Source organism: Passer domesticus, chromosome 27 (assembly GCF_036417665.1).
Source record: "Passer domesticus isolate bPasDom1 chromosome 27, bPasDom1.hap1, whole genome shotgun sequence".
Taxonomy (NCBI): domain Eukaryota; kingdom Metazoa; phylum Chordata; class Aves; order Passeriformes; family Passeridae; genus Passer; species Passer domesticus.
In genome coordinates, this window is record NC_087500.1 from 5,040,129 (window position 1) to 5,065,857 (window position 25,729).

Consider the following 25,729-nt stretch of genomic DNA (forward strand, 5'->3'; position numbering starts at 1 on the left):
CGGGGAGCCGCACACGGCGGGGGTTTGCTCCCCACAGCCTGAGCGTGAGGAGGGGGCGTCTCCTGTCCCGGGCTTGGCTCGGCCGTCGCTGTCCCGGGAGCCTCAGGGGTGGGATGAGAGAATGCTCGGCTCGGGCAGTGCCGGCTCTGTGTCCCCGGGGTTTCCATCCCTGGGTGCTGCTCCCATCCCCGGCCGTCGCTCCTGCCCCCAGGTACCGCTCCCGTCCCCAGATGCTGCTTCCACAGCCCAGCTGTCGCTCCAAGCCCGGGTGATGTCCCCATCCCTGGGTCTCCAGGCGCTGAGCTCCCCCTGCTCCCTCCTCCCATCCCTGGGTGCTGCTCCCACCCTCGGTACCGACCCCGCCCCGGGAATCCCCCTCCCCACACGCTGTCCCCCTCCCCGCGGTGGGATCGGGGGGTCCCTGCCCCTCTCCCGCGCTCCCTCCCTCCTCCGGCGCTGCTCAAACACAAACATGGCTCAGTGGAAAATGTGAGCGGCCGATAACTGGGGCCGGGCCGGGGCCAACTGGAACAGCACGGGCTTGGCTGCGGCCCCGCCGAGCCCGGGGCGGGCGGGGGAGCCGGGGGGGACAGCTCGGGACTCCCTCACACCTCGCTCCTCCCTGGCACCCGGCCTGGTCACAGGCACGGGACACCGGGGGACAGGGGACACCCAGGTGCTCAGAGCCGGGTGGCACCTGGCCTCGGCCCAGCCCTGCCCTGCAGAGGGGCACAGAGCCCAGGGATGGGGGCAGGATGGAAATGCCCTGGGATGGTGACAAGAGGAGGGGGTGAGGTGCCCAGGGATGGTGACAAGAGGAGAGGATGAGGTGCCCAGGGACGGTGGCACCTGGGCAGCACAGAGATGCCCAGGGACAGTGGCATATGGACAGGACAGGGATGCCCAAGGGTGATGCTGGGTGGGCAGGATGGAGATGCTCAGGGATGGGCTGGATGGGGAGCTGGTGACAGCCTGAGATGGTGACAGATGGGGACAGTTAAGGTGCTCAGGGATGGTGACGTGCGCAGGACAGAGATGCCCTGGGAGGATGGAGATGCCCGGGAACTGTGCTGGGTGCGGGGATGGAGATGCCCAGGGATGGTGGCACACGGGCAGGACAGAGACAGCCGGTGATGGTGGCACACAGGGGGCTGGAGGTGCCCAGGGACGGTGCCGGGCAGGGAGGGTGGAGGTGCCAGCCGGGCGGGATGCAGATGCCCCGTGCCGGTGCCAGGTGGGGAGGATGCAGGTGCCCGGGGCCGCTGCCAGGAGGGCACCGGGAGGTGCAAGCCCGGCCCCGCGGCCGGAGGTGTGTGGGCCGGGAGCAGCCGCGGCCGAGGAGCCCGTTTGTTTCTCATTAGCGGCTCTTGGCAGGAGCTGTGGAAAAAATAGCTTCAAACAGGGAGCTGGAAGGGAAAAGGCTGGGCCGAGGGAGGGGAGAGGGGCCGCGGTGGGGAAGGGGGGCACGGGGCCAGGCGGGGGCGGAGAGGGGGCTGGGGGGACGGTGGCCTGGATGGGGTGTGGGGACGGGGACAGGGGGACACATGGGGTCCTCTCGGCAGCGTCGCGGTGGCCGAGGAGCTGCGGCGGGGTCCGTGTGGGGGTCTCCGTGTGCCTGTGCACGCTCGGACACGCTTGCACACTCGTGTGTGCACGGCGCAGCGAGCACAGCGCGTGTGCGGGCATCCCCGGCCCTGGGGAGGGGACAGGGACACGCGGCCGGGCACCTCCCTCCGCACGGGGCACCCCGGCCCCGCTCTCCCGGGGAAACCGAGGCACACCGGGAGCGCCTGCGGGGCCCCGGCCCCGCTCCCGCCGCAGCCGCCGCCGGTTCTCACGGGTTTTGGGGGGCCCCGTCACCCCGGGTTGCGCAACCGCGAGTCTGGCAGCGCGGCCAAGGCGGCCCGGAGCGGGCGGGGGGCCGGGGGTCCCCCTGCCTCGTCCCACGGAGGGGATTCAGCGGTGACAGCGGCGCGTCCCAGCCCGCTGTGGCTGTGCCCGGCGGCACCGGGGCCCGCCTGTCCCGCGTGTCCCCTCCCGGGACGCCGCCCCGGCCGGGGAAACGGGAGAGCGGCGAGGCGGGGTCACCCGGGGACACGGCTGGGGATGGCGCTTGTCCCTGCGCCGGGGCTGGTGGCACCGTGGCAGCCTTGGCAGGCGGGAGCGGGGCTGGCACAGCCGTCCCTGCAGGCACGGGGTCCGTGTGCCAGGGCATGTGTGCGTGTGTGACCGTCTGTGAGTCCGCGTGTGCGTGCCCAGGTGTGCCCAGGTGTGTGCACCCCCCGTTCCCGTTCCAGCACCCACCTGGCGTCGCGGATGTTTCTGCCTCCAGCTGGGATTTCATCCCCCGCGGCTGGTGGGGAATCAGGAGCCCGAAGGAGCCCCGGGCACCCTCGCAAGCCCTGGGGGACACGAAGGGACCCTCACCCAGCGCCCCGGGCTGGGCTCAGGGGGCAGCACCCGGCCCCGGGGGTGAAGGAGCCCCGTGTCCGGCAGCAGAGACCCGGCAAACTCACTTCAGCCAGGAGTGAGGGGGGGTCGCCAGGCTGGGGGAGGGGCTCTGCCGCATTTGGGGGGGCCGATTTTGGGGGGTCCTCACCAGGGCGCGGGAGGACATGTGGCGGCAAATCCCAGGCTAAGCCCTTGAGCCAATTCCGCGGCTGAGCCCCGTGCCCCGGGCAGCCCTAAACCCCTTAGGGGGATGATCCTGCTTAGGGCATCCCACGGCCCGATGCCCCAACCCTCCGCGGCTCCAACTCCCCCACCCAAAGCTCCCCACCAGCCTTGTCCCCTCTGCCACCGCCTCCCTGTCTGCTCTTGGGCCGCTTTGTCACCCGCTTTGTCACCCGCTGCCGCGGGGCCGGGGGCGCAGCGCGGGGCACTCCGGACCACCCCCGGATCATCCCTCGTTTACCCCCCGGATCACCCCCGGACCACTCCTGGATCACCCCTAATTCACCCACCGGCTGTCCCCCCGAATCACCCCCGGATCTCCCCCAGTTCATTCCCCGCTCTCCCCGGTTCATTCCCCGCTCTCCCCGGTTCATTCCCCGCTCTCCCCCGCTCCCCCGGGCGCGGGGCTCAGGCTCTGATGGGATTTAGGAGCTTACGGCGCTGAGCCGGCGGCTCTTCACACCCGCGGGGGGATCCCGCTCCTTCGGCCTCGCCGCTGGCTCCTCGCCCTCCCCTCGGCCCGGGCACGACTCCCGGCAGGGCCAGAGAATTCCCTGTGCCACCCCGAGCACCCCTCGTGTCACCCCAGTTTGGGGACAGCCCCTCAGCAAGGCGCCAGCACCCCTTGGCACGGTCCCACCCTTAAAAAAGCCCCCAAAGTGGCCCAAATCACCCCAAAGTGAGGCACGGCGGGTGCCCCGAGGGCCCCCCGCCCAGGGCAAGGTGCGCTGCGGGGCAGGGAGCGGGCAAAGGGCGCGGGCGTGCGAGGCTGGGCCGGGCCGTGGGGTGGCCCCGGTCCAGAGTGCGCCTGTGGCACCGAGGTGACGCGGCGGCGCCGGGGGACACCGGGTTCGTTGGCGGGGGGCCATGCCCGGGAGGGGTCCCTGGGGACGGGGGCGTGGAGAGACCCTGGGTGTGGGGACAGGGCTGGGGGGGGGGGGACAGACGGGGAGGGGGGACATGCCAGCCCCCAGCACGCGCGTCTTGGTGTCCCCAGGGCCATGTTCTTCATCATCGTCATCACCTTCGTAGCCATCACCGTGCTCCTCCTCATCTTCCACATCTGCCGCAAGCTGTGCCAGGAGCCCGTGCCCCCCCCCGCCTACAGGAGCCCGCAGGGCCCCGCTCCCGCCCCGCCCTTCCGAGACCCCCAGGGCTCCGCGCCGCCCCCGCTGACCCTGATGCCCACGCTGCCCAGCCTGCCCAGCGCGGCCATCCCCGCGGGGCTGGAGCCCCCGCCCTACAGCGAGGTGGGTCCCGCCCGGCCAGGGGCCGGGGTGGGCTGTGGGGTGGTGGGATGTGGGGTGTGGGCTGCGGGGTGCCTTGCCCACGCAGGGGGACACCCTCTTTCCCTGGGGAAGCCCCTGAGTGTGCCACAATCCCCCCACACTGACGCTCCTCGCCCTCAGGTGACAGCCAAGCCCTTCCTGTACCCCCTGCCCGAGGGGCCGTGCCCCGAGTGCGGCCACGACCCCACAGCTCAGCCCCCCTTCAGCACCCGGACCTAGAGGTGACTCCAAGGACAGCTGGTGACAACCCCCACCTCCACTCGGGGGCACACGGACCCTTCGGGACCCCCCGGATGCCCTGGGCTCATGGCCCCCCCTTTCCCCGGACCGTCCCACTGAGAATCCCCCTATTTATTATATTTAAAAGTGTCAAGAATTCCGGACTCTACTGGGGGGAGAGCGGGGCTGGGGAAGCTCGGGGAGTACAAAGGGAGAAGGGGGGAAATTTTAAGGGGGTTCTGCATCCCCCATTGACCCCCAGCTGTGGGTGCTCCCTGTGCCCATCTCCATCCCATCTTTATCCCATCTCCATCTCCATCCCAACCCTCTCTCCATCCCAGTCTCACCCCTGTCCCTGTCCCCATCCCATTCCTGTCCCACCTCCATCTCCATCCCATCCCAATCCCATCTCTATCCCCATTGCATCCCTCTCTCCATCCCAGACTCACCCCTGTCCTTATCCCCATCCCATCCCTGTCCCCATCCCTGTCCCACTCCCTTCTCCATCCCCATCCCTATCTTATCTCTATCCCCATTCCATCCCTCTCTCTATCCCAGTCTCACCCGTGTCCCCATCCCCATCCCATCCCCATCTCATCCCATCCCATCCCATCCCATCCCATCCCATCCCATCCCATCCCATCCCCATCCCACCCCTGTCCCCATCCCTGTCCCCTCCCTGTCCCGCCCCCATCTCCATCCCCTCCCCAAGGACGGCTGCTGGCCGCTGGGACATCGCGGTTTATTGAGCCGGGAGCCGCTCCCAGCCCGGGGCCGTGCCCCAGGAGAGCTGTCCCCGAGGAGGACAGCTGTCCCCGAGGAGGACAGCTGTCCCCGCTGTCCCCTCAGGCCGTGTGGCGGCCCTGGCGCCGCTTGATTTTCCTCTTGAGGAGCAGCAGGTCCAGGTAGAGCAGGCGGCCCAGCACGGCCGAGGCGCAGAGCAGCCCCCCGTGCACGGCCCCCGCCAGCCCGCAGGAGAACACGTCCTGCCCTGAGGACACGCCGTGCGACAGGGACACCCCCGGGGGACACGCACGGCCACCCCCGGGGCGGGACAGAGCCACCACCCACTGCAGGGACACCCTGGGGACACCATCCAGAGCGTGTGCTGGTCACGGGGACAGCAGGACATGGGGACAGCAGGACGTGGGGAGAGCAGGACACGGGGACAGCAGGACGTGGGGACAGCAGGACGTGGGGACAGCAGGACACGGGGACAGCAGGACATGGGGATAGCAGGACATGGGGAGAGCAGGACACGGGGACAGCAGGACGTGGGGACAGCAGGACATGGGGACAGCAGAATACGGGGATAGCAGGACATGGGGATAGCAGGACATGGGGACAGAAGGACACAGGGACAGAAGAATGTGGGGACAGCAGGACACGGGGACAGCAGGACACGGGGATAGCAGGACATGGGGACAGCAGGACATGGGGACAGAAGGACGTGAGGACAGTAGGACACGGGGACAGCAGGACAGCCCCTCACCTGTCAGGTAGAGGTTCCTGACGGGCGTGTCGGGTCTGAGCGCGGCCAGCACGGCGGGGCTGAAGCGGCGCAGGTCGTGCTCCGTGCCGTACATCTCCCCCCGCGCAGCCCCCAGGTAGTGCTGGTTGCTCAGCGGCGTCGCCGCCTCCACGAAGTCCACCTGCACGGGACGGGGACCCGCGGCGTGTCAGGGGGGCACGGCCGGACCCCCGTGGGACACCCCGGCCCGTCCCCGGGGCACCTTGTCCCGCAGGTGCGGGAAGCGGAGCAGGGCCCTGTCCAGCAGCCGCTGGGCGATGTCCATCTTGTAGCGCTCGTAGTCGGGGCCGCGGTGGCGGGGGCGGCTCCCGGCCCACTCCTCGAACCACTCGTAGCGTGCCATGGTCAGGATGGTCATGCAGGACCTGCCTGCGGGGCGGCGACAGCCGGTGACAGCGCCGCGGGGGTGGCGGTGGCAGCGCCCACCCCGAGCCGGGGGCGTTGCGGAGCCCCCGAGCCCGCGGAGGGAGCTGGGGGGTCGCGGGACCCCCCCCAGGAGGGTACCTGGGTGCCGCTGCTCGTACGTGGGGTCCTTGGCGGCGGGGAAGGTGATGAACATCATGGCCAGGTTCTCGGGGACGTCGTCGCGGCTCAGGGCGGCGTAGCGGGTCATCCTGGGGGGACACAGGGGGGTGACACCCCCCGTGCCCCCCAGCCACCCGCCGTGCCGCCCACCCCGGGCTGCCGGAGCCCTCACATGGCATCCAGGTCGTTGTGGGGGTAGATCCAGAAGTTGGTGGGGGGCAGCCCCAGCTCGGCCGCGCTGCCCCGCAGCCCCACGAAGACCAGGAAGGAGCCCATGCCCGGCCGCAGCGCGGCCAGCAGGGAGCGGACACCTGCGGGACACGGGTGGCACCTGAGCCCGGGCAGGGACACGGGTGGCACCTGAGAGCAGGCAGGGACATGGGGGTGACATCTGAGTACGGGCAGGGACATGGGGGTGGCACCTGAGCCTGTGCAGGGACACGGGGGTGGCACCTGACTTTGTATGTGCAGGGGACACGGGGGTGGCAGCTGAGCCTTTCTGGGAAGGGGACACGGGGGTGGCACCTAACCCTGAATGTGGAGGGACACGAGGGTGGCACCTGAGTGCAGGCAGGGACATGGGGGTGGCACTGGGTCCTGCATGTGCAGGTCAGGTGCCACCCCAGGGACACTGAGGTGGCACCTGACCCTACCCGTGCAAGGGACACGGGGGTGGCAGCTGAGCCCGTGCAGGGGACACCCAGGAACTGTGGGCATGCTGGGGACACTGAGGACTCGGGTGCCACGGCGACACGAGTGCCACATTACCGGGGTGCCCGCGGGCGTGGGGGGGCAGCAGCTTCCCGAAGGTGTTGAAGACCCCCGCGTCCGAGATGACGAGGGGGGCGCGGATCTCCAGCTCCTCCTCGCCGGGCCCCGCCCGCACCGCCACCCCTGGGGACAACGGGTGGGTCAGGGGACACGGGGGACTCGGGGACACGGGGGGGGGATCAGGGGACACGGGGGGGGGATCAGGGGACACTCGGGGGGGTCAGGGGACACGGGGGACTCGGGGACACGGGGGGGTCAGGAGACACACGGGGGGTCAGAGGACAGGGGGGGTCAGGGGACAACGGGGGGTCAGGGGACAACGGGGGGCGGGTCAGGGGACACGGGGAGGGTCAGGGGACACGGGGGTCTCCGCCACCGCGTCCCCATCCCTCTGGAGAGGGGGGGGGGGGTCCCGGCGCTCACCCAGGGCGGTGCCGTCGGCGCTGACGAGCACGCGCGTGACGGGGGCGCGCACGAGCACGGCCCCCCCCGCGCGCTCGATGACGGGCACGGCGTGGAAGGCGACCTCGCTGGCCCCCCCCCCGCGGGTACCAGGCCCCGCGCTGGTAGTGGTGAACCATCAGCGCGCTCACCAGGAAGCTCGAGTCCCGCGGGGCCGTGCCTGCGGCGACACCGGGGCACGCGGGCGCGGCTGGCACCCGCCGCAGGGCGGGGCGGCCCCCCCCGTGTCGCGACAAGGCGCTGCTCGCCCTCACTCATTGCGACTCAGCCCTGCCCTGTCGCCACGGTGACCTCCCGTGCCGCGACGCAGCCTTCTGCTGTCGCGACACGGCCCTTCCCGCCGCGACACAGCCGCCCCCATCCCACCACAGCGCTGCCCGTGTCGTGACGGTGCCACTCCCTGTCGTGACACCACCCCCGCCACTGCGGTACCGCTCTCCTCCTCCGCCCGGCGCCCTCCCTGTCGCGACAGCCCCGCCCTGTCGCGGCGGCCCCTGACCGTAGAAGAGGTATCCGAAGAGGGCGCGCAGGTCGCGGTTGGCGGTGAGCCGGGCGGCGGCCTGGCTGTGGCTGGTGGCGGCCAGGCGGAACACGGGGGACAGGCGGGGCAGCAGCCCCGAGCGCAGCAGGGCGGCGACGAGCCAGCGAGGGGACAGCTTCAGCAGGGCCAGCAGCGCCGCGTGCCGCGAGGCCACCTGGGTGACACCACCGTGTGCCACCAGCGGCACTGGCCACCACCACGGCCTCAGGGCTGTCACTGCTGTGGCTCCCGGGCCGCCCGTGGCTCAGCAGCTGTCCCCTCGACGTCCATGTCCTCATTATCCCCAGAACTTGTCCCTACTGTCACCCGTGTCCCCTCTGTGTCCCCTCTGTGCCCACTGCTTTTGTCCCCACCGTTCCCACCACCTTTTTCCCCCACACCCATCACCCGTGTCCCCACACCACTGTCACTTGTGTCCCTACCGTTCCCACCACCTTTTTCCCCCACACCCATCACCCGTGTCCCCACACCACTGTCACTTGTGTCCCCACTGCTCCCACGTCCACCCATCAGCCACGTCCCCACCAGCGACCCACGCTGACCCTTCCTTGGGGACGTGCCACCCCCGTGGGGAGGCGACCCCAGGGCCACACCTTGGAGAGCCTCATGAACTCCCTGATGGCCTCCTTCTCGTCGGGGAACTGCTCCTCCAGCGCGGTGACAAAGGCCACCTTGCCGGAGCGCAGCAGGTAGCGCCGGGGCCCCAGGGTCACCTCGTCGTAGGGGTCAGGCAGGCGGTGCCAGCAGAGCTGCCCGTCTGTCACCTGGTCCAGGGCCACCCGCAGGAGGCTCCCCTCGTGCAGCTGCCCCACGTAGTGGATGCCTGTGGCGTGGGGACAGGGGACACGCTGGGGGACAGCGGGGACAGGGTGGGGACACAAGGAGGGAGCAGCCTGGAGGGCAGGGTTTGGATTTGCCTGGTGTGGCACTGAGGGACAGGGGTGGCATCTGGAATGGCAGGGACATGGCAGGGACATGGCAGGGACATGGTAGGGACATGGCAGGGACATGGCACACACCAGGGCTGGCAACAGGTTCACAGTGGGGCCGCAGGGACAGGGGGTCACAGGGGGTGACAGGGTGCGACAGGGGGTGACAGAAGGTGACGGGGGTGACAGTAGGTGACAGGGGGTGACAGGGGGTGACGGGGGTGACAGTAGGTGACAGTAGGTGACAGGAGGTGACAGGAGGTGACAGGGGGTGACGGAGGTGATAGTAGGTGACAGGAGGTGACAGGGAGTGACAGGGGGTGACAGGGGGTGACAGGAGGTGACAGGAGGTGACAGGGCTGCCCGCGGCTCCTCACCCACGTCGAACTCGACGCCGTGCTGCTGGAAGGTGTGGCAGCACCCCCCGGCCTGCTCGTGCTGCTCCAGCACCAGCACCCTGCGGCCCGCCTTGGCCAGCGTGGCGGCCACCGCCAGGCCCCCCACGCCGCTGCCGATGACCACGGCGTCCAGGCGCTCGGGCACGCGCCGGGCACTGAACCCTGCACACGCACACACACGTGTGACAGTGACCGCCGGGGACACCGGCCCTGCACAGCCGGTGTTACAAAGGACACACGGACACACGGACACGCGGACACACTCACCCTGCTTCAGGACCCTGTCCCGGGCGCGCTGGTCGGTCACCAGGGGCCGTGGTGGCCCCGGGGGTGGCCCTGCGAAGGGGTTGCCCGACGGGGCCAGCAGCCGATGGGCCACCCGGGCCAGCGCCAGCGCGGCCAGGGCCAGCGGCAGCAGCAGCAGCAGCGTGGGCCACATGGCTGTCACTGCGTGTGGTTGTGTGGGGACACGGCAGGGACACGGCAGGGACACGCAGGGACACTCACGGACACACAGGGACACGCACGGTCACTCACAGACACGGACACACAGGGACACAGCAGGGACAGGTCAGGGACACACACAGACACAACAAGGACACGGCAGGGACACGCACAGACACGGCAGGGACACACAGGAACAGGGCACAGACACGCAGGGACACTCACGGACACTCACAGACACTCACGGACACGCACAGACACAGCAGGGACAGGTCAGGGACACGCACAGACACAGACACAACAAGGACACGGCAGGGACACGCACAGACACGGCAGGGACACGCACAGACACGGCAGGGACACGCACACAGCCCAGCCCGGCGAGCGCAGCCCCAGCCCTCACAGCCGGGGCAGCTCAGGGGATTATGGAGCGGCTTTAGGGACAGCGCTGCTTAAAGACACAGAGCCAGGGACAGGGCACCACGGACAGGGCACCACGGACAGGGCACCAGGGACAGGGCACCCCTGGCCACGGTACCCTACAGGACCCTATGGCACCCCATGTCACCCCATGGCACCCCATGGCACCCCGTGACACCCCGGGGCCCTGGCAGCCCGCGGGAGGTGCCCACGCGTGTGCACGAGGTGGGCACGTGCGTGTCACCCCAGGGCGCTGCACACACGGGCACGGGCACACCCAGGCGTGTGCAAGGGAGCCAAAAGCACTTTGCACGCCCACAGCCCCTGCACACCCCCTCGCACGCCCCCCAGGCCCCCCCGCACACCCCCCAGACCCCCCCCGTGCCTGCAGCTCTGCTGACCCCTCCCGGCAGCACCAAGCAAGGGCCCCGTGCGTGTGCAAGGTGACACGCGTGTGACACGCGTGTGACACGCTCACCCGCACGCCCCCAGCTCCCCCCAGCCCCAGACCGGGGGGAAATGGAGATTTGCAGATAAAAACCATCAGCACCGGGGGGACAGGGCTGGGGGGGCGGCAGGGTGGCACAGGTGACACAGGTGACACGGGTGGCACGGGTGACACAGGTGGTACAGGTGGCACGGGTGACACAGGTGACATAGGTGACACAGGTGGCACGGGTGGCACGGGTGACACAGGTGACATAGGTGACACAGGTGGCACGGGTGGCACAGGTGACACAGGTGACACAGGTGGCACAGGTGACATAGGTGACACAGGTGGCACAGGTAGCACAGGTAACACAGGTAGCACAGGTGACATAGGTGACACAGGTGACATAGGTGGCACAGGTGACACAGGTAACACAGGTGACACGGGTGGCACAGGTGACACAGGTGGCACAGGTGATGCCAGCCCAGACCCCCTCGCGTTCACCACAAGGGACAAAGCCGTTTTTGTCTCCTTTAATAAAACTGACAGCAAAGTACCAAAAAGGAGGAAATGGCGGCAGGGACGGGGGGGACACGGGGCAGGGGGACACACCCTGCACCCCCCGTGTCCCTGAACCTCGGGGACACGCCAGGTCACCGCCCCAGACCCCCCGCAGCGAGTCCCCAGCCACAGCCCCCCCCCCCCCCCCGGGTTAATTACAAGGTTAATTACAAGGTGGGTTAAGGGTTAATGAAGGGTTAATTACAGGGCGCGGGGAGGGGGTTATTGCTACCTGGGGAGGGGTGACAGGGGACACGAGGGACAGCGAGGGGACCCCCACCCTGGCAAGGGGAGAAGGGGGTCCCCGAGGGGGGGTTGTGGCCTGGGGGACAGCGAGGGGCCCCCCCCAAACCCCGCACCCCCAATCCCAGGGGGGCTCCCCCAGGTCCTGGCAGTGACTCAGCTGTGGGGGGGCTGTGCCCCCCATGGGACCCCCCGGCTGCTCCTGCCCCTCCCCAGATTTGGGGGGGGGGGGGACAGAGGGGTCGGGCTCGGCCTGGGGGGGCTCTGCAGAGACACCCCCCCATCCCCCACGGCACCGCTGGGTGAGACACAGCCCCCCTCGGCCCCCCCGGGCGGGGTGGGGGCTGAGGGGGGTCCGGGGGTCCCTAATAGACCCAGGTGACCGGGACCCACTGGGGCTGCACGCGCAGGAGCTCCATGGCCTCCCGCAGGCGCCCGAAGGTGCGCTCCAGGTCGTCGTTGGTCAGGCTCAGGTCGAAGTAGTGCCCGTAGCCGCGCTGGATGCGGCTGCTCTCCTCCACCGTGCGCTGCGCGTCCGCCTCCTGCCGCCCAAAGCCTGCCTCAGTTTCCCCAGCACCCCCCGGCATGGTGGGGGACACCCACTGCTACCTGTGTGTCCTCCAGCCGCCCAAAGCCTGCCTCAGTTTCCCCAGCACCCCCCGGGAGGGTGGGGAAATCCTATCGTGAGCTGTGTGTCCTCTGCCCCCAAAGCCTGCCTCAGTTTCCCCATCACCTCCCGGGATGGTGGGAAACACTCATCGTGAGCTGTGTGCCCTCCTGCCGCTCAAATGTGCCTCAGTTTCCCCATCACTCCCAGGAATGGTGGGAGACACTCATCGTGAGCTGTGTGCCCTCCTGCCGCTCAAACGTGCCTCAGTTTCCCCATCAGCCCCCGGGATGGTGGGGAAATCCCGTCATGAGCTGTGTGTTCTCTGCCCCCCAAACGTGCCTCAGTTTCCCCATCACCCCCCGGGATGGTGGGGAACACTCACTGCGATCTGCGCATCCTCTGCCCCCCAAATGTGCCTCAGTTTCCCCATCACCCCCAGGGACGGTGGGGAAATCCCATCATGAGCCGCGTGCCCTCCTCCTGCCCCCCAGACGTGCCTCAGTTTCCCCGGCCCCGCACCGTGAGCTGCTTGGTGGCCACGCCGCTCTCCAGGGCCGCGCGGTTCATGGCTCGCAGCCTCTCGGGCCCGGGGGCTTCGATGAACACCACGAAGGGCACGAACTCCGCCGTCCTGAGCACCTTCACGGCCTGCCCGAGGGGACAGCGCTCAGCCCGCGGCCGGGGGGGCTCCGGCTGTCGCCGCGTCCCCTGGCCGCGTCCCCACCTGCGGGTTCACGTCCAGGATGCACATCTTGCCCGCGTCCACCACGGCGCGGATGGAGTCGATCCTGGTGCCGTAGAGGTTCCCCTCGTACTCGCCGTGCTCCAGGTACCGGCCCGCCTTGATGTCCGCCTCCATCTCGGCCCGCGACACGAAGCGGTAACCCTGCCCGTCCCGCTCGCTGTCCTTCGGCTTCCGGGACGTGTCTGCCGGGGGGGGACGCGAGTGACACCCGCCCGTCCCGGGGTCCCGGCCGGGAGCCACCACGGGGACCCGAGTGACACCGCGGGCCCCCTGTCCCGGCCGGGAGCCACCACGGGGACCCGGATGCGGGCGGGGACGATCACAGGGGACAGGGATGCTGGCAGGGGACAGGGATGAGCACAGGGACAGGGACTGTGATGGGGCACAGGGGTGATGGCAGGGGACAGTGATGGTGCCAGGATGGCGGACAGGGATGGTGCCAGGACACGGATGATGATGGAGCACAGCGGGGGTTGCAGGGGACAGCGACACTCCGGGGACAGGGATGAGCACAGGGGACAGGGACGATGATGGGGCACAGGGGGTGGTGGCAGCGACGCTCCAGGGACAGGGACGGTGCCGGGATGGGGGGACAGGGACGCCCCGGGGACAGGGATGAGCACAGGGAGGGGGCACAGGGGCGCTCACAGGGGATGGTGGTGCCGGGATGGGGGGACAGGGACGCCCCGGGGACAGGGATGAGCACAGAAAGGGGGGACAGGGGCGCTCACAGGGGATGGTGGTGCCGTAGCGCGCCTGGTCGGACATGATCAGCTTGTTCTTGAGGCTGCGGCGCCCCACGCCCTGAGCCCCGATCAGCACCAGCGTTTTCCGGCGGAACGGCGGCATCCGCGCCACCTCCTCGTAGATCAGCAGCTCGTGCCGGTCGAACTCTGGGCGAGGGACAGGGCTGGCACCCGTCCCCGGGGACCCCAGGGCACCCCGTCCCGGCGGGTGCCACCACCGCTCCCCCGGGGCAGTGCCCCGGGACACGCACCGGCGTTCTTCGTCGTCAGGTACATCATCCTCTTCTTCCTCTTGCCGCTGAGGCTGCCACACAGGGCTCCTGCGAGGGCAAGGGGTGGGGACAGGGACAGGGACAGGGACAGGGATAGGGACAGGGACAGGGACAAGGGGCAGGCGGTTGGGATCTTCTGCAGGGGCAGTGCCGTGGGGACATCACCCTGACAATCGGGGACTTCTGCGGGGCACTGCCGAGGGGACAGGGCCCTGCGGCGGCGGGGACATTGTCACAGGGCGCAGGGGACCCGCCTGCTCCCCCTCGGGGGGTGGCCCTTCCCTCCCCCGCCGCGCCAAGCCGTGTCCCCGCGGCCAGGCCATGTCCCCGTACCTGAGGACGGGGCCACCTCCCCGTCGCGCTTGACGAACGCCTTGCGCTTCTCCTCCAGCAGCTGGCTGGGCACCAGCCCCGCGCTGCCACCCTCCACGTGGCACGCCTGGGGACACAGAGCCACGCATGGGGACCCCGCGGGGACCGCCCTGGGCTCCAGAGACCCCTCCGACCTCAGGGACTCCTCCACACCCCTCCCTGCTCCAGGGATTCCCCAATTCCCAAGTTCCTCCCCGTTTCCAGGGTCTCTCCTCAGCTCCAGGGACCCCCCAAATCCCGATGGGACACACATCCCAAGCTCCACGAAATCCCCTAATTTCCAGGGACCTCCCAGTCCACACAGGAACCCTCCCGTGCTCCAGGGACCCCCCCCAATTCCCCAGTAGCCCACCCAGCTCCAAGGACACCCCCCGAGCTCCAGGGACCCCCCACTTCACAGGAATTCTCCCAGGCACACCCCAAGCCCACAGGGACCCCTGGATCTCCCCCAGAACGCCCTCCAGGATGGAGCCCAAGTGCCACCACCCCCCCGGCCACCCCTGCAGGGCCCCCCCCCGACCTGCCACCAGTTGGGGTCATCCTGGTTGACGATCTGCAGCAGGTCCCCGGCCATGAACTTGAGCCCGGCCTCCTTGCAGGGGATGAGGCTGTCGGTGGACGGGTCGTAGTCGAAGTGACACTTGACAAACACCTGGCGACAGGGGCGGTCACCGGGGGGACCCTCCGCAGCGCGGGGGGGACACGCGGGACGCGTGTGCCCCTCTAGGAGCCCCCCCCGGCGGGGCGTGCCCCCCGTGCCCGCCGCAGCCAGCCCCGCACGGCCCCCGCGCACACGCACAGGGCTCCGGCCGCCGCCGCCGCGCCCCACGCGACCACCAGGGCGACCCCCAGGCACAGCCCCAGGGCCAGCGCCAGGCACACGAGCGTGCCCAGCGCCGCCAGCGCCGCGCCCGCGATGGCGCACATGGGGACGTGCGGGGACACACGGCCGTGTGGCACACGGGGCACCGCGCCCGCGGCAGAGGGACAGCCTGGGCACGGCCCGCGCGGGGACAGGCCACGCGGGGACAGCCCTGCTTTGTCCCTCGGAGACGGGGGTGGCTGGCACGGCGCGGGGAGGGGCAGCGCCGGGCACCCTTTGGCAGCCGGGCCGGTCCTGTGCGGGGACGGGGACAGGGCAGGGGCCACCAGGGCCCGGCAGAGAGGGCCGGGGGGGGCACGGGGGGGACACGGGGGTCCCACCAGCCAAGGGGCGCGTGGCACGGGCAGGGGGACAACAGAGGATGGGAACAGAGGGCGGACAGAGCTGTGGGCAGGGTGGTGGGTGCGGGACCAGGGTGGGATGCGGGTGGGATGGGGGTGGGATGGGGGTGGGATACGGGTGGGATGCGGGTGGGATTTGGGGCGGGATGCAGGCAGGATGCAGGGTGGGATGTGGGGCGGGATGTGGGTGGGATGAGGGTGGGATGCGGGCGGAATGAGAGTGGGATTCGGGGTGGGATTCGGGGCGGGATGCGGGCGGGATACGGGTGGGATGCGGATGGGATGCAGATGGGATGCAGGGCGGGATGCGGGTGGGATGCGGAGGGGATGCAGATGGGATGCAGGGCGGGATGCGGGCGGGATGCGGGGCGGGATGCGGGCGGGATGCGGGGCGGGATGCGGGGCGGGATGCAGGTGAGACGCGGGGCGGGATGCGGGGCGGTACCTGGCGGGGCGGGTGGGGCTCCTGGTAGCTGGGCAGGATCTTGAGCACGACGCTGCCGCTGGCGTGGCGCAGGCTGTCCTGCAGCGCCCGCGGGTCGCTGCCCACCTCGCGCCCGTTCACCTCGCGGATCACGTCCCCCACGTGCAGCAGCCCCTGCTGCGCCACCATCCCCCCGTGCAGGATGCGGGCGATCACCAGCTCCCCCCGCTCCACCCGGAACGTCACCCCCTGAGGGGACAGCCCCGCTCAGCCCCCGCACAGCGGGGACACACCCGCCACGCCCGCCCCGCACCCAGCGCACACCCCGCTACGGCCCCAGCACCCCAAAATCCTCCCAGCCACCCTAAAACCCCACCCGGCGCCTCGCAACGCCCACGGCACCCCAAAATGCCCCATCACCCCACAACGCCCCCGGTACCCCATAACGCTCCAATGTCCCCATCCCCTTGCGACGCCCCAACACTCTCCCGCACCCCAAAACCTTCCAGCACCCCCAAATGTGCCACCGTCACCTCCCGGCGCCCCCTGCCCCCCGAGGTGCTCACCAGGTTCTCCCCGGCTGCCTTGCGGATGCCCACCATGCGCACGGCGTCGGGGGGCACCGGCTGCGACCCCAGCGAGGGCTCGGGCCCGGGGCTGCTCGGGGGGGGGTCGTAACTCTTGGCGGCCACCGAGTCGTGGGTCTCCAGCAGCGACTGGGACACGCGGGGGGGGTCACCCCTGAGTCCCGCACGCCTGGCACACGCGTGTGGCGCGGGACAGAGGGCCCCGCGCGCGTGGCACGCACCTGGAAGTGCGGCTCCCGCAGGATCCGGGCCAGCTCCGCCGCCGCCCCCTGCGCCTCGGGCCGCGCCAGGCGCCCGATGTCCCGCAGGATCTCCTGCACCAGCGCCAGGTTGTCCCCGCGCACCGCCTCCAGCTTGCGCTCCTCCAGCCGCTCGTGCGCCTGGGGACACCCCCGGGGACACCGGGGACAGCCCCGGGGACGGGCGGGTAAGGGCGGAGACCCCCAAGCGCCGGGGGGATGCGGGACCCCCGGGGCGCTTCGGGACCTTGAGGGGATCGGGGACCCCGCGGTGGGACAGGGTGTCCCCAAGGACCCCTGGGGCGGGTTAGGGACCCCCGGATGCAGGGGGGGCATGGGGGACATCTGGGGGGATTGGGGACACTCGGGAGGGGCCGAGGGGATTCCGGAGCCGGGGGCTCAGGGGACAGCAGAGCTGTTGGGGACCCCCAGGGACGGGAATTGGGGATCAGGGGGGGACTGGGGACCCCTGGGTGTGGGGAATGGGGACACACAGATCCGTGCACACGCACGCACGTCCCGGGGGTGCCGTGGGGGGACCCGCGCCCCCCGCGCCGCCGTACCTTGGCCAGCGAGCGGACGATGGGGCTCTCCATGATGCCGCGGAGGAAGATGAGGTCAAGATCGGCCACCCCCGGGGTCCCCGGGAGCCCCATCAGGTTGTCCAGGACCTGCTGCATGGCTGGGGAGGGGGGGACACACAGGGACACGGAGCGGGGGGAGGAGCAGCGCCGTGGGTGAAAGTGCAGGCGGGGGTGCTCGTGTCCCCCCCATTCCTGTCACCCCCCCATGACGGGGACAAGTATCGGGGTGCGCTGGCAGTGCGGAAATGCCCCCCGCTCCTCGTTCAGCCGGAGGGACAAGGGGATGGACCCCCCCCAAATTGTCACCGTGCGGTCAAACCCCCCCGGGGCTGCAAGGGGGGACGATGCAGTGGGGGGGCGATCAGATGGGGGGATGGGGGGCGATGCAATTGAGGGGGGGCCGCATCCGGGCCCGCGGGGGCGGGAGCGGCTGCGCGGCTGCGCTGCAATGGCGGGGGACGATGGCGATGCAGCCGGGGGGGGGCGCGGGGGGGGCATCCATCAGCCCCCCGCCCCCATCGAGGGGGGGGTCACAGCACCGCCCGAACCCCCAACCCCATCTCCCTCCACCTGTCTCATCCCCATCCCGCCCCCCAAGTGGCCTCACCCCCCCCCCGGGGATCGCCCCCGGCCCCCCCCAGCCCCCCGTACCTGGGGGTGCCGGGGGGGCCGGGCCGGGCGGCGGGGAGCCGGGGCCGGGGCGGCTCATGGCTGCGGGGCCGGGCTCCCCCGCCCCAGATCCGGGTACCGCCGCCCCCCCCCCGCAACCCCCCGGCCCCGCGTGGGGCCCCCACCCGCGCCCCCCGCCTTGCACACGCGTGTGCACCGGGCGCGCTCCGGCCGCTTTGCACCGCGCCCGGCGGCGGGGAGGGGGCTGAGGCGGGGGGCGCGGCGTGAGCTCACACGCGCGGGCACGCGCATCCCCCCACGCGTGCACGCGCACGCGTGCAAACCGCCTGAGCGCGCTCGCGCGAACCCACGCGCACCCCCCCCCGCAAACACCGCCGCGCACCCGCGCGGCGCACACGCGTGTGCGCGCCCCCGCCGGCGCACGCGCGCCCCCGCGCCTCCCCCCCACGCGCGCTCCCGCGGGCGTGCAAACCCCACGGGCGCGCTGCCCCCCCCCCCCCCGTGCCCGCTCACCGCGTTTGCACACCCGTGCTTGCACACCCGTGCTTGCACACCCACCCCTCTCGCGGGTGGGACCCCCCCGCGGCGTGGGGAGGGGGCCGCCGGGGGCTCGGCCCCTTTAAGGGGGCGGTGGGAGGGGGGGGCGGGAGCGCGGATTTAAAGGGGCCGCGCCGCGCCCGCGTGCAAGGCGAACGCGCGCGCCCGCGCCCACGCACGAGAGCGCGCACCCGGGCGCCCACCCCCCCCGGGAGCGACCCCCGGTGCGCGCTCACCCGTGACCGAGGCGGGGGCGGCCGCCGGCATCGCGACGGAGCGGCGGGACACGCGCGACTGGCACCGACCGGACGGGGACAGCGACAGCGACAGGGACGGGGACGGCCGCGTAGGCGTGTCCACAATGCCAGCACCCCCAGTGTCCCCAGTCCCAGCACCCTCGCTGTCCCCAGTGTCCCCAGTCACAGCACCCTCGGTGTCCCCAGCACAGCCACTCGCTGTCCCCGCCACCCTCAGTGTCCCGTGTCCCCAGCACCCCCAGAGCCACCAGCACCCCACTCTGTCCCCAGCATCACCACGGTCCCCAGACTCAGCGTCTGTAACACCCCCAGTGTCCCCAGCACTCCCATTCCCCCCCAGCCACTGTCCCCAGTGTCCCCAGTGTCCCCAGCAGGCAGAGGCAGGACAGGCGGTGGCTGCAGGGGGGGTTTTATTGCTGGGGGTCGGTGCCGGCTCTGGGGGGGCCGGGGGTGGGGGGGCTGCACCTTCTGCGCTTCTTCACCCACTCAGCACCACTGGTGTCCCTGAAACAAAAGGGGGGGGATCACACCGGGTCCCCCAGCCCCGTGTCCCCTTCCCCACAGAGCCCCCCCGATCCCCCTGGTCCTGTGTCCCCCACCCTGACACCCTCAGGACCCCCTGAATTCCCCCCACCCAGAGGCCCCCAGTCCCCCCAGGCTGTCCCTGCTGGGGACACTGAGGTTGGGGGAGCCATGGGGGGCTCCTCCCGCCCCCAGCCCCTCACCTGGCGCTCAGCAGCCCGGGGCACCCAGGGGCTCCTGGCCCAGCGCTCGCCCGCCTGCCCGCTTCCCGTACCTGCAACGGGGACACGTTACGGGGACACGGCCCCGGGTGACAGGGACACGGGTGACAGGGACACGGGTGACAGGGACACGGGTGACCGGGACACGCTGCAGGATGGCGTCCCCGTGGCACTCACGCTCTCTGAACAGAGACATCGTTCTCTCTCCCAGGATTTCTCCTGGGGAAGGCAGTGAGGAGCTCAAGGAAAACAATTCCTATCCCTGTTTCTGCTCCTGTTGTTTGGCACGCGCGGAATGTGTTATGGGGATTGTTTGTCCGCAGCACATTGTTATGATTTGTTAATTGGTTTTGGTGATGATTGTTTGGATTGATTGGCCAATTGGGTCAAAGCTGTGTCGTGACTGTTTCGGACAGCCACGGGTTTTCCTGTAGTATTTTTTAGTAGAGTTTTAATATAATATTAGTGTAATACAACCTAGCTTAATAAAGCAATTGTTCAGCCTTCTGAAATCACGGAGTCAGAGCACACCACCGCCTGGGGGTCGCCCTGCATCGATAAATCCCGACAGGGAGAGGGGCACGAAGGGAGAGGGTGGTGATGGGGAGTGTGTGATGGGGAGCGTGTCACGACAGGGAGCGTGTCACGACAGGGAGCGTGTCACGACAGGGAGTGCATTGAGATGGGGAGCATGTCACGACAGGGAGCATGTCATGACAGGGAGTGCATTGAGATGAGGAGCATGTCACGACAGGGAGCATGTCACGACAGGGAGCGCATTGGGATGGGGAGCATGTCACGACAGGGAGCGTGTCACGACAGGGAGCACATTGGGATGGGGAGCATGTCACGACAGGGAGCAGGTCCTGATGGGGAGCTTGTCCCTACATGGAGCATGTCACGACAGGGAGCATGTCACGACAGGGAGCGCATTGGGACGGGGAGCGCGTCACGGTAGGGAGAGTGTCACGATGGGGAGCACGTCGCAACGGGGGGGGTGTATCGCGATGGGGGGGGTGTATCGCGACAGGGAGCACGGGATCCCCGGGCCCTGCTCACCGCGGGCGCGTCACGACGTTCAGGTACTGCTGCAGGTCGTTGTAGAAGCGCAGCAGCTCCTCGACGGGCGCGTCGTCGCCGGGGTACGCGGGCTGCGCCGGGGCCGCGCGGGGCCGCAGCGGCAGCAGCGCCAGCACGGCGCACGCCAGCAGCAGCAGCGGCGGCCGCAGCGGGGCCATGGCTGCGACAGCGACACCGGGGTCACAGGGCAGGGGAGCGGGACAGGGAGGGCCACACACGGAACGCGCATGCATAGCTGTGCGTGTCTGCACACAGCTGAACACACAGCACACACCGCTGGGCACGCCTGAACACAGCTGAACACACCTGAACACAGCACACACACACCTGAACACACAGCACACACCGCTGGGCACGCCTGAACACACCTGAACACACCTGAACACAGCACACACACCTCACACACCTGAACACACCTGAACACACCTGAACACAGCACACACACCTGAACACACCTGAACACACCTGAACACAGCACACACACCTCACACACCTGAACACACCTGAACACACCTGAACACAGCACACACACCTCACACACCTGAACACACCTGAACACACCTGAACACAGCACACACACACCTGCACACAGCTGAACACACAGCACACACCGCTGGGCACGCCTGAACACAGCTGAACACACAGCACACACACCTCCCACACCTGAACACACCTGAACACAGCTGAACACAGCACACACACCTCACACACCTGAACGCACAGCACACACACACATCTCACACACCTGAACACAGCTGAACACACCTGAACACAGCACACACACACACCTGCACACACACACCTGAACACACCTGCACACAGCTGTGCACACCTGTACACAGCTGAACACACAGCACACACACCCCTGCACACACCTGTGCACAGGTGAGCACATATCACACACCTACACACACCTGAACACGGCTGTGCACATCTGCACACACCTGCACACTCCCACCCCTGCACACCCTCAGCCTTGCACAAACCATTGCACACGCGTGTCACACTCACACCTGTTTCTCACACACCTGTCACACACGTGCAGCTCCCCGTCCCCACTCACCTTCTTCCTCGGGCGGGGACGCGGGGACACAGCGACAGGAGGGGACGCTGCCTGGCACGCCGGCTCCTCGGTGCCGCTGCTGCCAGCGCCGTGCTGGCCCTTTTATCCCCCCGTGTCCCCGCTGATGTCACCGTGCCACGCAGCACCTGTGGCCAGGTGCCCACTCGGGCGGGGAGGGGGGACAGGGGCCACCACGGGGGGTGACAGGGACAGCTGGCCCCCGCACAGCCCTGGTTAATGTTTGACCCCGCGCTGAGGGGGCTCCGCAGGGGACAGGACGTGGGCACGGGTGTCCGGCCCCACGGAGGGACAGAGGGACAGGTGTGGGGGCAGAGGGGCGAGAGGGGCACAGGCAGGGGGGCTGGAGGGGTGCAAGGGTGGCAGGAGGGGGCAGGGGGACGGTGGCGGGCAGCACCCCATGAATGTCCCCAGCCCCCCCAGCCCCCCGACATTCACGAGCGGTGGAGCCCCCCACCAGTGTCCCCCGTTACCCCGCACCCAGCGCACCCCAAGTTCCAACCCCAGTGCGCCCCAGCTCACCCCCCTCCCACCCTTCCCTCCGCGCCCCCTCCTCCAAAATCCCCACCCCTCACCCCCTCCCGCTCCGCTGCCCTCCTTTCACCCCCCAACCCCCGCACCCCGGCACCTCCTGTCCCCTGTTCCTGCCATCCCTCCATCCCCGCTCCATCTCCCCCCAGCCCTCCCTCCCTGCTGCCCTTCCCCGCGCCCCCCGCGCCCCCCAGGCACAGCGCGGAGCCCGTGCCCACGATCGTGCTCTTTATTGTCGCTGCGGGGCCGTGCAGGGACCACGCGGGACCCCCCCGCAGCGGAGGGGAGGGGACGGGGTCGGGGTCCCCCCCGGCAGTGGGACGCCCCCGGGCCGGGTTCTGGGGGTCCCCGGCCTTGCAGCGCTGGCCCTGGGTCCCCTGGGGGGACCCGGAGAGATGGGGAGGATTTGGGGGACAGGGGGGAGCTGGGCGGGGCGGTCACCACGAGGAGTCGTCATCGTACCTGCGGGAAGAGCCGGTGTGAGAGAGGGGAAACGAGACCCCCGAAACCCCCCGGGACCCCAAACAGCGCCGGGAACCCACCCGGGGTGTGCAGCCCGCCGCGGGGCGGTGGGCGCGGGGAGGGGGACAGCGCCAGGGACACTCACCGTGACCTGTCCCCGGCGGCCCCCAGGAGCAGCTCCGCCACCGCGGCGCCGGGGCTGGAGCGTTTCCCGTACCTGCGGGACGCGGGCCTGAGCGACGGGGACCCCACGGAGGAGCCGAGGGGACCCCGCGGGGACAGGGACGCGCGTGTCCCCCCCGCCTGGCGCTCACCTCTGCCGCGTCACCAGGTTGATGTAGTGGCGAAGGGCCGAGAAGTACCGGGCCATCTCCTCGGGGGACGCGTCCTCGCCGGGGCTCTCGGGTTTCGGGGGGTACGCGGCCGCCAGGCACAGCAGGGCACAGAGGGACACGGCCACCAGCGCGCGCCACGGCCGCGGGGATGTCACCATCTGCGGGGGACAGGGGCGAGGGGCGGCTGTGGCTGCGGGGGGGGGACACCCCATCACCCCCGGGACCCCCCCGAGGCGGCTCTGCCCCCCAGCAACCCCCAGGACCCCGTTCCCTGTGGGAATGTCCCACCCTCGGGGCACCCCCGGCTCCCCAGGGGTTTGTTCATCCCCCCCCCCCCGCCCCCCCGGGACCCCAGCCCCACTCAAGGGACATTTTCACCCCCCCCCCATATCCCACGGGGGACACCTCCCTCCCAGAGACCCCCTGAATGTCCCCAGGGGAGCTGTCCCACCCTGAGGGACCCCAGAGAGCCACGTGCCCCCAAAGGGACCCCTCCCCTCCAGGGCCCCCCCAGGAGGTGATTGTCCCCTCTGGTGTCCCCAGCACCCCTCAGGGACCCCCCAGCCCGTCGCTGCACTCACGCTGGCGCAGGCAGAGGTGACAGCCAGGGCCTGGCAGTGGGGTGACAGTGCCGGGGACACGGCGGCTCCTGCACCCGCGCGGGGTTTTATAGCCCGAGGGGGGCTGTGGCTCCTCCCTCACGCGTGACAGACCCACGGGCACGCAGGACCCTGCGGCCCCCCCGCCACGGGCAGGGGACACGTGCCAGCACCCTGTCGCTGTCCCCCTGCACGCTGCCCAGCCGGGGACACCGAGGGGCTGGGCAGGACAGAGCGGGGGGGCACGGAGGGGACACACGGACACGGGGACACGCGCGGGGCCACACGGACATGGCAGTGCCAGGCGGGCACGGGACGTGGGCACAGTGGCACACAGACGGGTGAGACAGGCAGCCAGGGCACACGAAATGGCACATGTGACAGCAGCCACGGCACAGTGACATGGATGTGACACGCAGCCGTGGCACGAGGACACGGGACATGGACACAGATGTCACACGCAGCCATGGCACGAGGACACGGGACCCGGACACGGATGTGACACGCAGCCGTGGCACTAGTACACAGCACAGTGACACGGATGTGACAGGCAGCCGTGGCACTAGGACACGGGACATGGACACGGATGTCACACGCAGCTGTGGCACTAGGACACGGCACAGTGACACGGATGTCACACGCAGCCGTGGCACAAGGACACAGGACATGGACATGGATGTCACACGCAGCTGTGGCACTAGGACACAGGACATGGACACGGATGTCACATGCAGCTGTGGCACTAGGACACGGCACAGTGACACGGATGTCACACGCAGCCGTGTCACACAAACCTGCCCTTAGACAGCCGCGGGATGTGACAGCGGGACACGAGGACACCGGCCACACCCAGGGACACCACCATGGCACATGGGACAGGACCCACGGCCCTGGCACAAGCCACCCATGGGGGACAATGGAGGGGACAGGCACACCCACAGCCACGGCTGCCTCAGTTTCCCCAGACCAGGCACGAAGCCGCCACCACAGCCCTGTCACCGCAGCCCCGCCACCGCCATCGAGCGCTGTCACCACCCCCAGGACGGATGAGGTGACCTTTCCAGCCCCCCGCGCGGGGACATTAATCCCGTATGGATTTACCATTAAGGAGCAATCACCGGCTCCGAGGGAAACTGAGGCACGGAGGGACGCGGCGGGGACGTGCCCGCCGGGCAGGGCCACCAAAGCCACCGTGGGCTGCTGGGATGGGGACAGGTGGCAGAAGGGGGTCCCCAAAACCGCCGGGCTGGCCGCACCCAGCCACAGCCACATCCCCGGCCAGGGCGTTGCGGGGACACGGCCGTGGGGACGCTGCGGGGTGCCACCAGCGCGGCTGGAGGCGACACGATTCGGCCGCAGGGGACACGGGAGGGTGCCAGCCCCGGCCGGAGGGGACGCGGCCCCCACTCGTGCCCCGGTTGTCACCCGGGCGAGCGGCGGCGGGGACGCGGCTGGTGGCAGCGGGGGGGTGTCCCCCGCGGCGTGGCCGCGCGGTGACACCCGCGGGGCTGCGGGGACACGCGCGGGGGGTCCCGGCCGAGCGGCGCCCGGGAGCGGGAGCAGCCCCCGCAGCCCCGAACCTTCCGCGGTCGCTGCGGAGCTGAGGGGGCTGCGGGGACCCCAGCGCAGGGACAATGTCACCGCGCTGTCACACGGCCGGGGCCGGGGGGGGGGGGTGGCGGGAGCTTTCTGCCCCATTTATCCGAGTGACAGCAAACAGACATTTTCCAAAGGTCACAGGATGGCTCTGCCGGCGGGGGGGGGCGCGGGCTGCACCCCCCGGCACAGCGGGGACCCCCACGGGGACAGGCGCGGGGGGTGTCCCCTGCCCGCCCCCCCTCCGCAAGGGCAGTGCGGAGGAAGAGGAGGGTCTGGGGGTGAAGGCGCGGGGCTGGAGCCGGCGGGGGGGTCCCGGGCGTGAGGAGCCGCGGTGCCCCCCCCGAGCAATCAGGGCTCTGCCGCCTGCCCGCGTTTTATGGCCCCGGTTCCGCCGGAGGCGCCATTAGGGCCCCCCGGAGGAAGCCCCTTATCAGCCCTGTTTGCTTTTCCGGACAGGGCGGGGGGACACGGACAGCCCGGGGGGGACACGGACACCTGCCCAGCCCGGGGGGTGACACGGATACCTGTCCTGCCCGGGGGGGGGGACACACACAGCCAGGGGGGACACACAGCCCCTGCCCAGCCCAGGGTGGGTGGGGACACACAGAGCCCGGGGACAGGACAAGGGCACTGAGG

The 25,729-nt window shown here is 70.1% G+C and overlaps 5 protein-coding genes across 11 annotated transcripts; 1 reads left to right on the top strand and 4 right to left on the bottom strand.

The window, feature by feature from the left end:
- Positions 1 to 3,470: 3,470 nt before the first annotated feature.
- Positions 3,471 to 4,332, top strand: LOC135286921 (basic proline-rich protein-like). Its single transcript, XM_064400161.1, has 3 exons — positions 3,471 to 3,522; positions 3,671 to 3,923; positions 4,083 to 4,332. Exons 2-3 carry the CDS (start codon positions 3,675 to 3,677, stop codon positions 4,179 to 4,181), a joined length of 348 nt encoding a protein of 115 aa, XP_064256231.1. The 5' UTR covers positions 3,471 to 3,522; positions 3,671 to 3,674; the 3' UTR covers positions 4,182 to 4,332.
- Positions 4,333 to 5,026: 694 nt separating this feature from the next.
- On the bottom strand, positions 5,027 to 9,777 carry LOC135286575 (all-trans-retinol 13,14-reductase-like). The gene is given in 12 exon segments (XM_064399639.1): positions 5,027 to 5,172; positions 5,674 to 5,833; positions 5,915 to 6,081; positions 6,217 to 6,326; positions 6,410 to 6,548; positions 7,006 to 7,131; positions 7,432 to 7,549; positions 7,551 to 7,630; positions 7,970 to 8,254; positions 8,592 to 8,834; positions 9,318 to 9,500; positions 9,606 to 9,777. Coding segments are annotated over 12 exon segments (1,929 nt in total).
- A 1,373-nt stretch (positions 9,778 to 11,150) lies between these two features.
- MPP2 (MAGUK p55 scaffold protein 2) lies at positions 11,151 to 18,777 on the bottom strand. Of its 6 annotated transcripts, none has more exons than XM_064399876.1 (12): positions 18,643 to 18,777; positions 17,219 to 17,337; positions 16,638 to 16,796; positions 16,396 to 16,545; positions 15,851 to 16,078; positions 14,702 to 14,833; positions 14,143 to 14,248; positions 13,789 to 13,857; positions 13,523 to 13,684; positions 12,771 to 12,973; positions 12,566 to 12,694; positions 11,151 to 11,978 (listed from the first exon to the last, which is right to left on the bottom strand). In XM_064399876.1, exons 1-12 carry the CDS (start codon positions 18,671 to 18,673, stop codon positions 11,802 to 11,804), a joined length of 1,665 nt encoding a protein of 554 aa, XP_064255946.1. In that variant the 5' UTR covers positions 18,674 to 18,777; the 3' UTR covers positions 11,151 to 11,801. The 6 variants fall into 6 exon arrangements, with proteins under 6 accessions (XP_064255946.1, XP_064255948.1, XP_064255949.1 ...); XM_064399878.1 differs by lacking the exon at positions 18,643 to 18,777 and adding an exon at positions 18,383 to 18,512; XM_064399879.1 differs by lacking the exon at positions 18,643 to 18,777 and adding an exon at positions 18,396 to 18,494.
- A 145-nt stretch (positions 18,778 to 18,922) lies between these two features.
- On the bottom strand, positions 18,923 to 20,956 carry LOC135286715 (pancreatic polypeptide-like). Its single transcript, XM_064399884.1, has 3 exons — positions 20,466 to 20,956; positions 19,389 to 19,459; positions 18,923 to 19,167 (listed from the first exon to the last, which is right to left on the bottom strand). Exons 1-2 carry the CDS (start codon positions 20,717 to 20,719, stop codon positions 19,396 to 19,398), a joined length of 318 nt encoding a protein of 105 aa, XP_064255954.1. The 5' UTR covers positions 20,720 to 20,956; the 3' UTR covers positions 18,923 to 19,167; positions 19,389 to 19,395.
- Positions 20,957 to 22,320: 1,364 nt separating this feature from the next.
- Positions 22,321 to 23,613, bottom strand: LOC135286713 (peptide YY-like). Of its 2 annotated transcripts, XM_064399883.1 has the most exons (4): positions 23,477 to 23,613; positions 22,875 to 23,053; positions 22,706 to 22,777; positions 22,321 to 22,560 (listed from the first exon to the last, which is right to left on the bottom strand). In XM_064399883.1, the coding sequence occupies exons 2-4, from the start codon at positions 23,051 to 23,053 to the stop codon at positions 22,536 to 22,538; spliced, it is 276 nt and encodes a 91-aa protein (XP_064255953.1). In that variant the 5' UTR covers positions 23,477 to 23,613; the 3' UTR covers positions 22,321 to 22,535. The 2 variants fall into 2 exon arrangements, with proteins under 2 accessions (XP_064255953.1, XP_064255952.1); XM_064399882.1 differs by lacking the exon at positions 23,477 to 23,613 and having other exon boundaries at positions 22,875 to 23,231.
- Between the last annotated feature and the right edge of the window lie 2,116 nt (positions 23,614 to 25,729).

What these genes read in the sequence shown, in the direction of transcription:
- LOC135286921 (XM_064400161.1), top strand. Translation starts at nt 3,675, where the DNA reads ATGTTCTTCATCATCGTCATCACCTTCGTAGCCATCACCGTGCTCCTC. An exon ending in AGCCCCCGCCCTACAGCGAG is followed by an intron (nt 3,924 to 4,082) that starts GTGGGTCCCGCC and finishes CCTCGCCCTCAG; the next exon opens with GTGACAGCCAAGCCCTTCCT.
- MPP2 (XM_064399875.1), bottom strand. Translation starts at nt 17,948, where the DNA reads ATGAGCCGCCCCGGCCCCGGCTCCCCGCCGCCCGGCCCGGCCCCCCCG. An exon ending in GGCCCCCCCGGCACCCCCAG is followed by an intron (nt 17,338 to 17,890) that starts GTACGGGGGGCT and finishes CCCCCTCCCCAG; the next exon opens with CCATGCAGCAGGTCCTGGAC. An exon ending in AGGCAGCCGGGGAGAACCTG is followed by an intron (nt 16,079 to 16,395) that starts GTGAGCACCTCG and finishes CTGTCCCCTCAG; the next exon opens with GGGGTGACGTTCCGGGTGGA.
- LOC135286715 (XM_064399884.1), bottom strand. Translation starts at nt 20,719, where the DNA reads ATGCATGCGCGTTCCGTGTGTGGCCCTCCCTGTCCCGCTCCCCTGCCC. An exon ending in AACGTCGTGACGCGCCCGCG is followed by an intron (nt 19,460 to 20,465) that starts GTGAGCAGGGCC and finishes TCCCCGTTGCAG; the next exon opens with GTACGGGAAGCGGGCAGGCG.
- LOC135286713 (XM_064399882.1), bottom strand. Translation starts at nt 23,107, where the DNA reads ATGGGGTGTCCCCCCCCCGCAGCCACAGCCGCCCCTCGCCCCTGTCCC. An exon ending in AACCTGGTGACGCGGCAGAG is followed by an intron (nt 22,778 to 22,874) that starts GTGAGCGCCAGG and finishes CGCGTCCCGCAG; the next exon opens with GTACGGGAAACGCTCCAGCC. An exon ending in GCCGCCGGGGACAGGTCACG is followed by an intron (nt 22,561 to 22,705) that starts GTGAGTGTCCCT and finishes CTCTTCCCGCAG; the next exon opens with GTACGATGACGACTCCTCGT.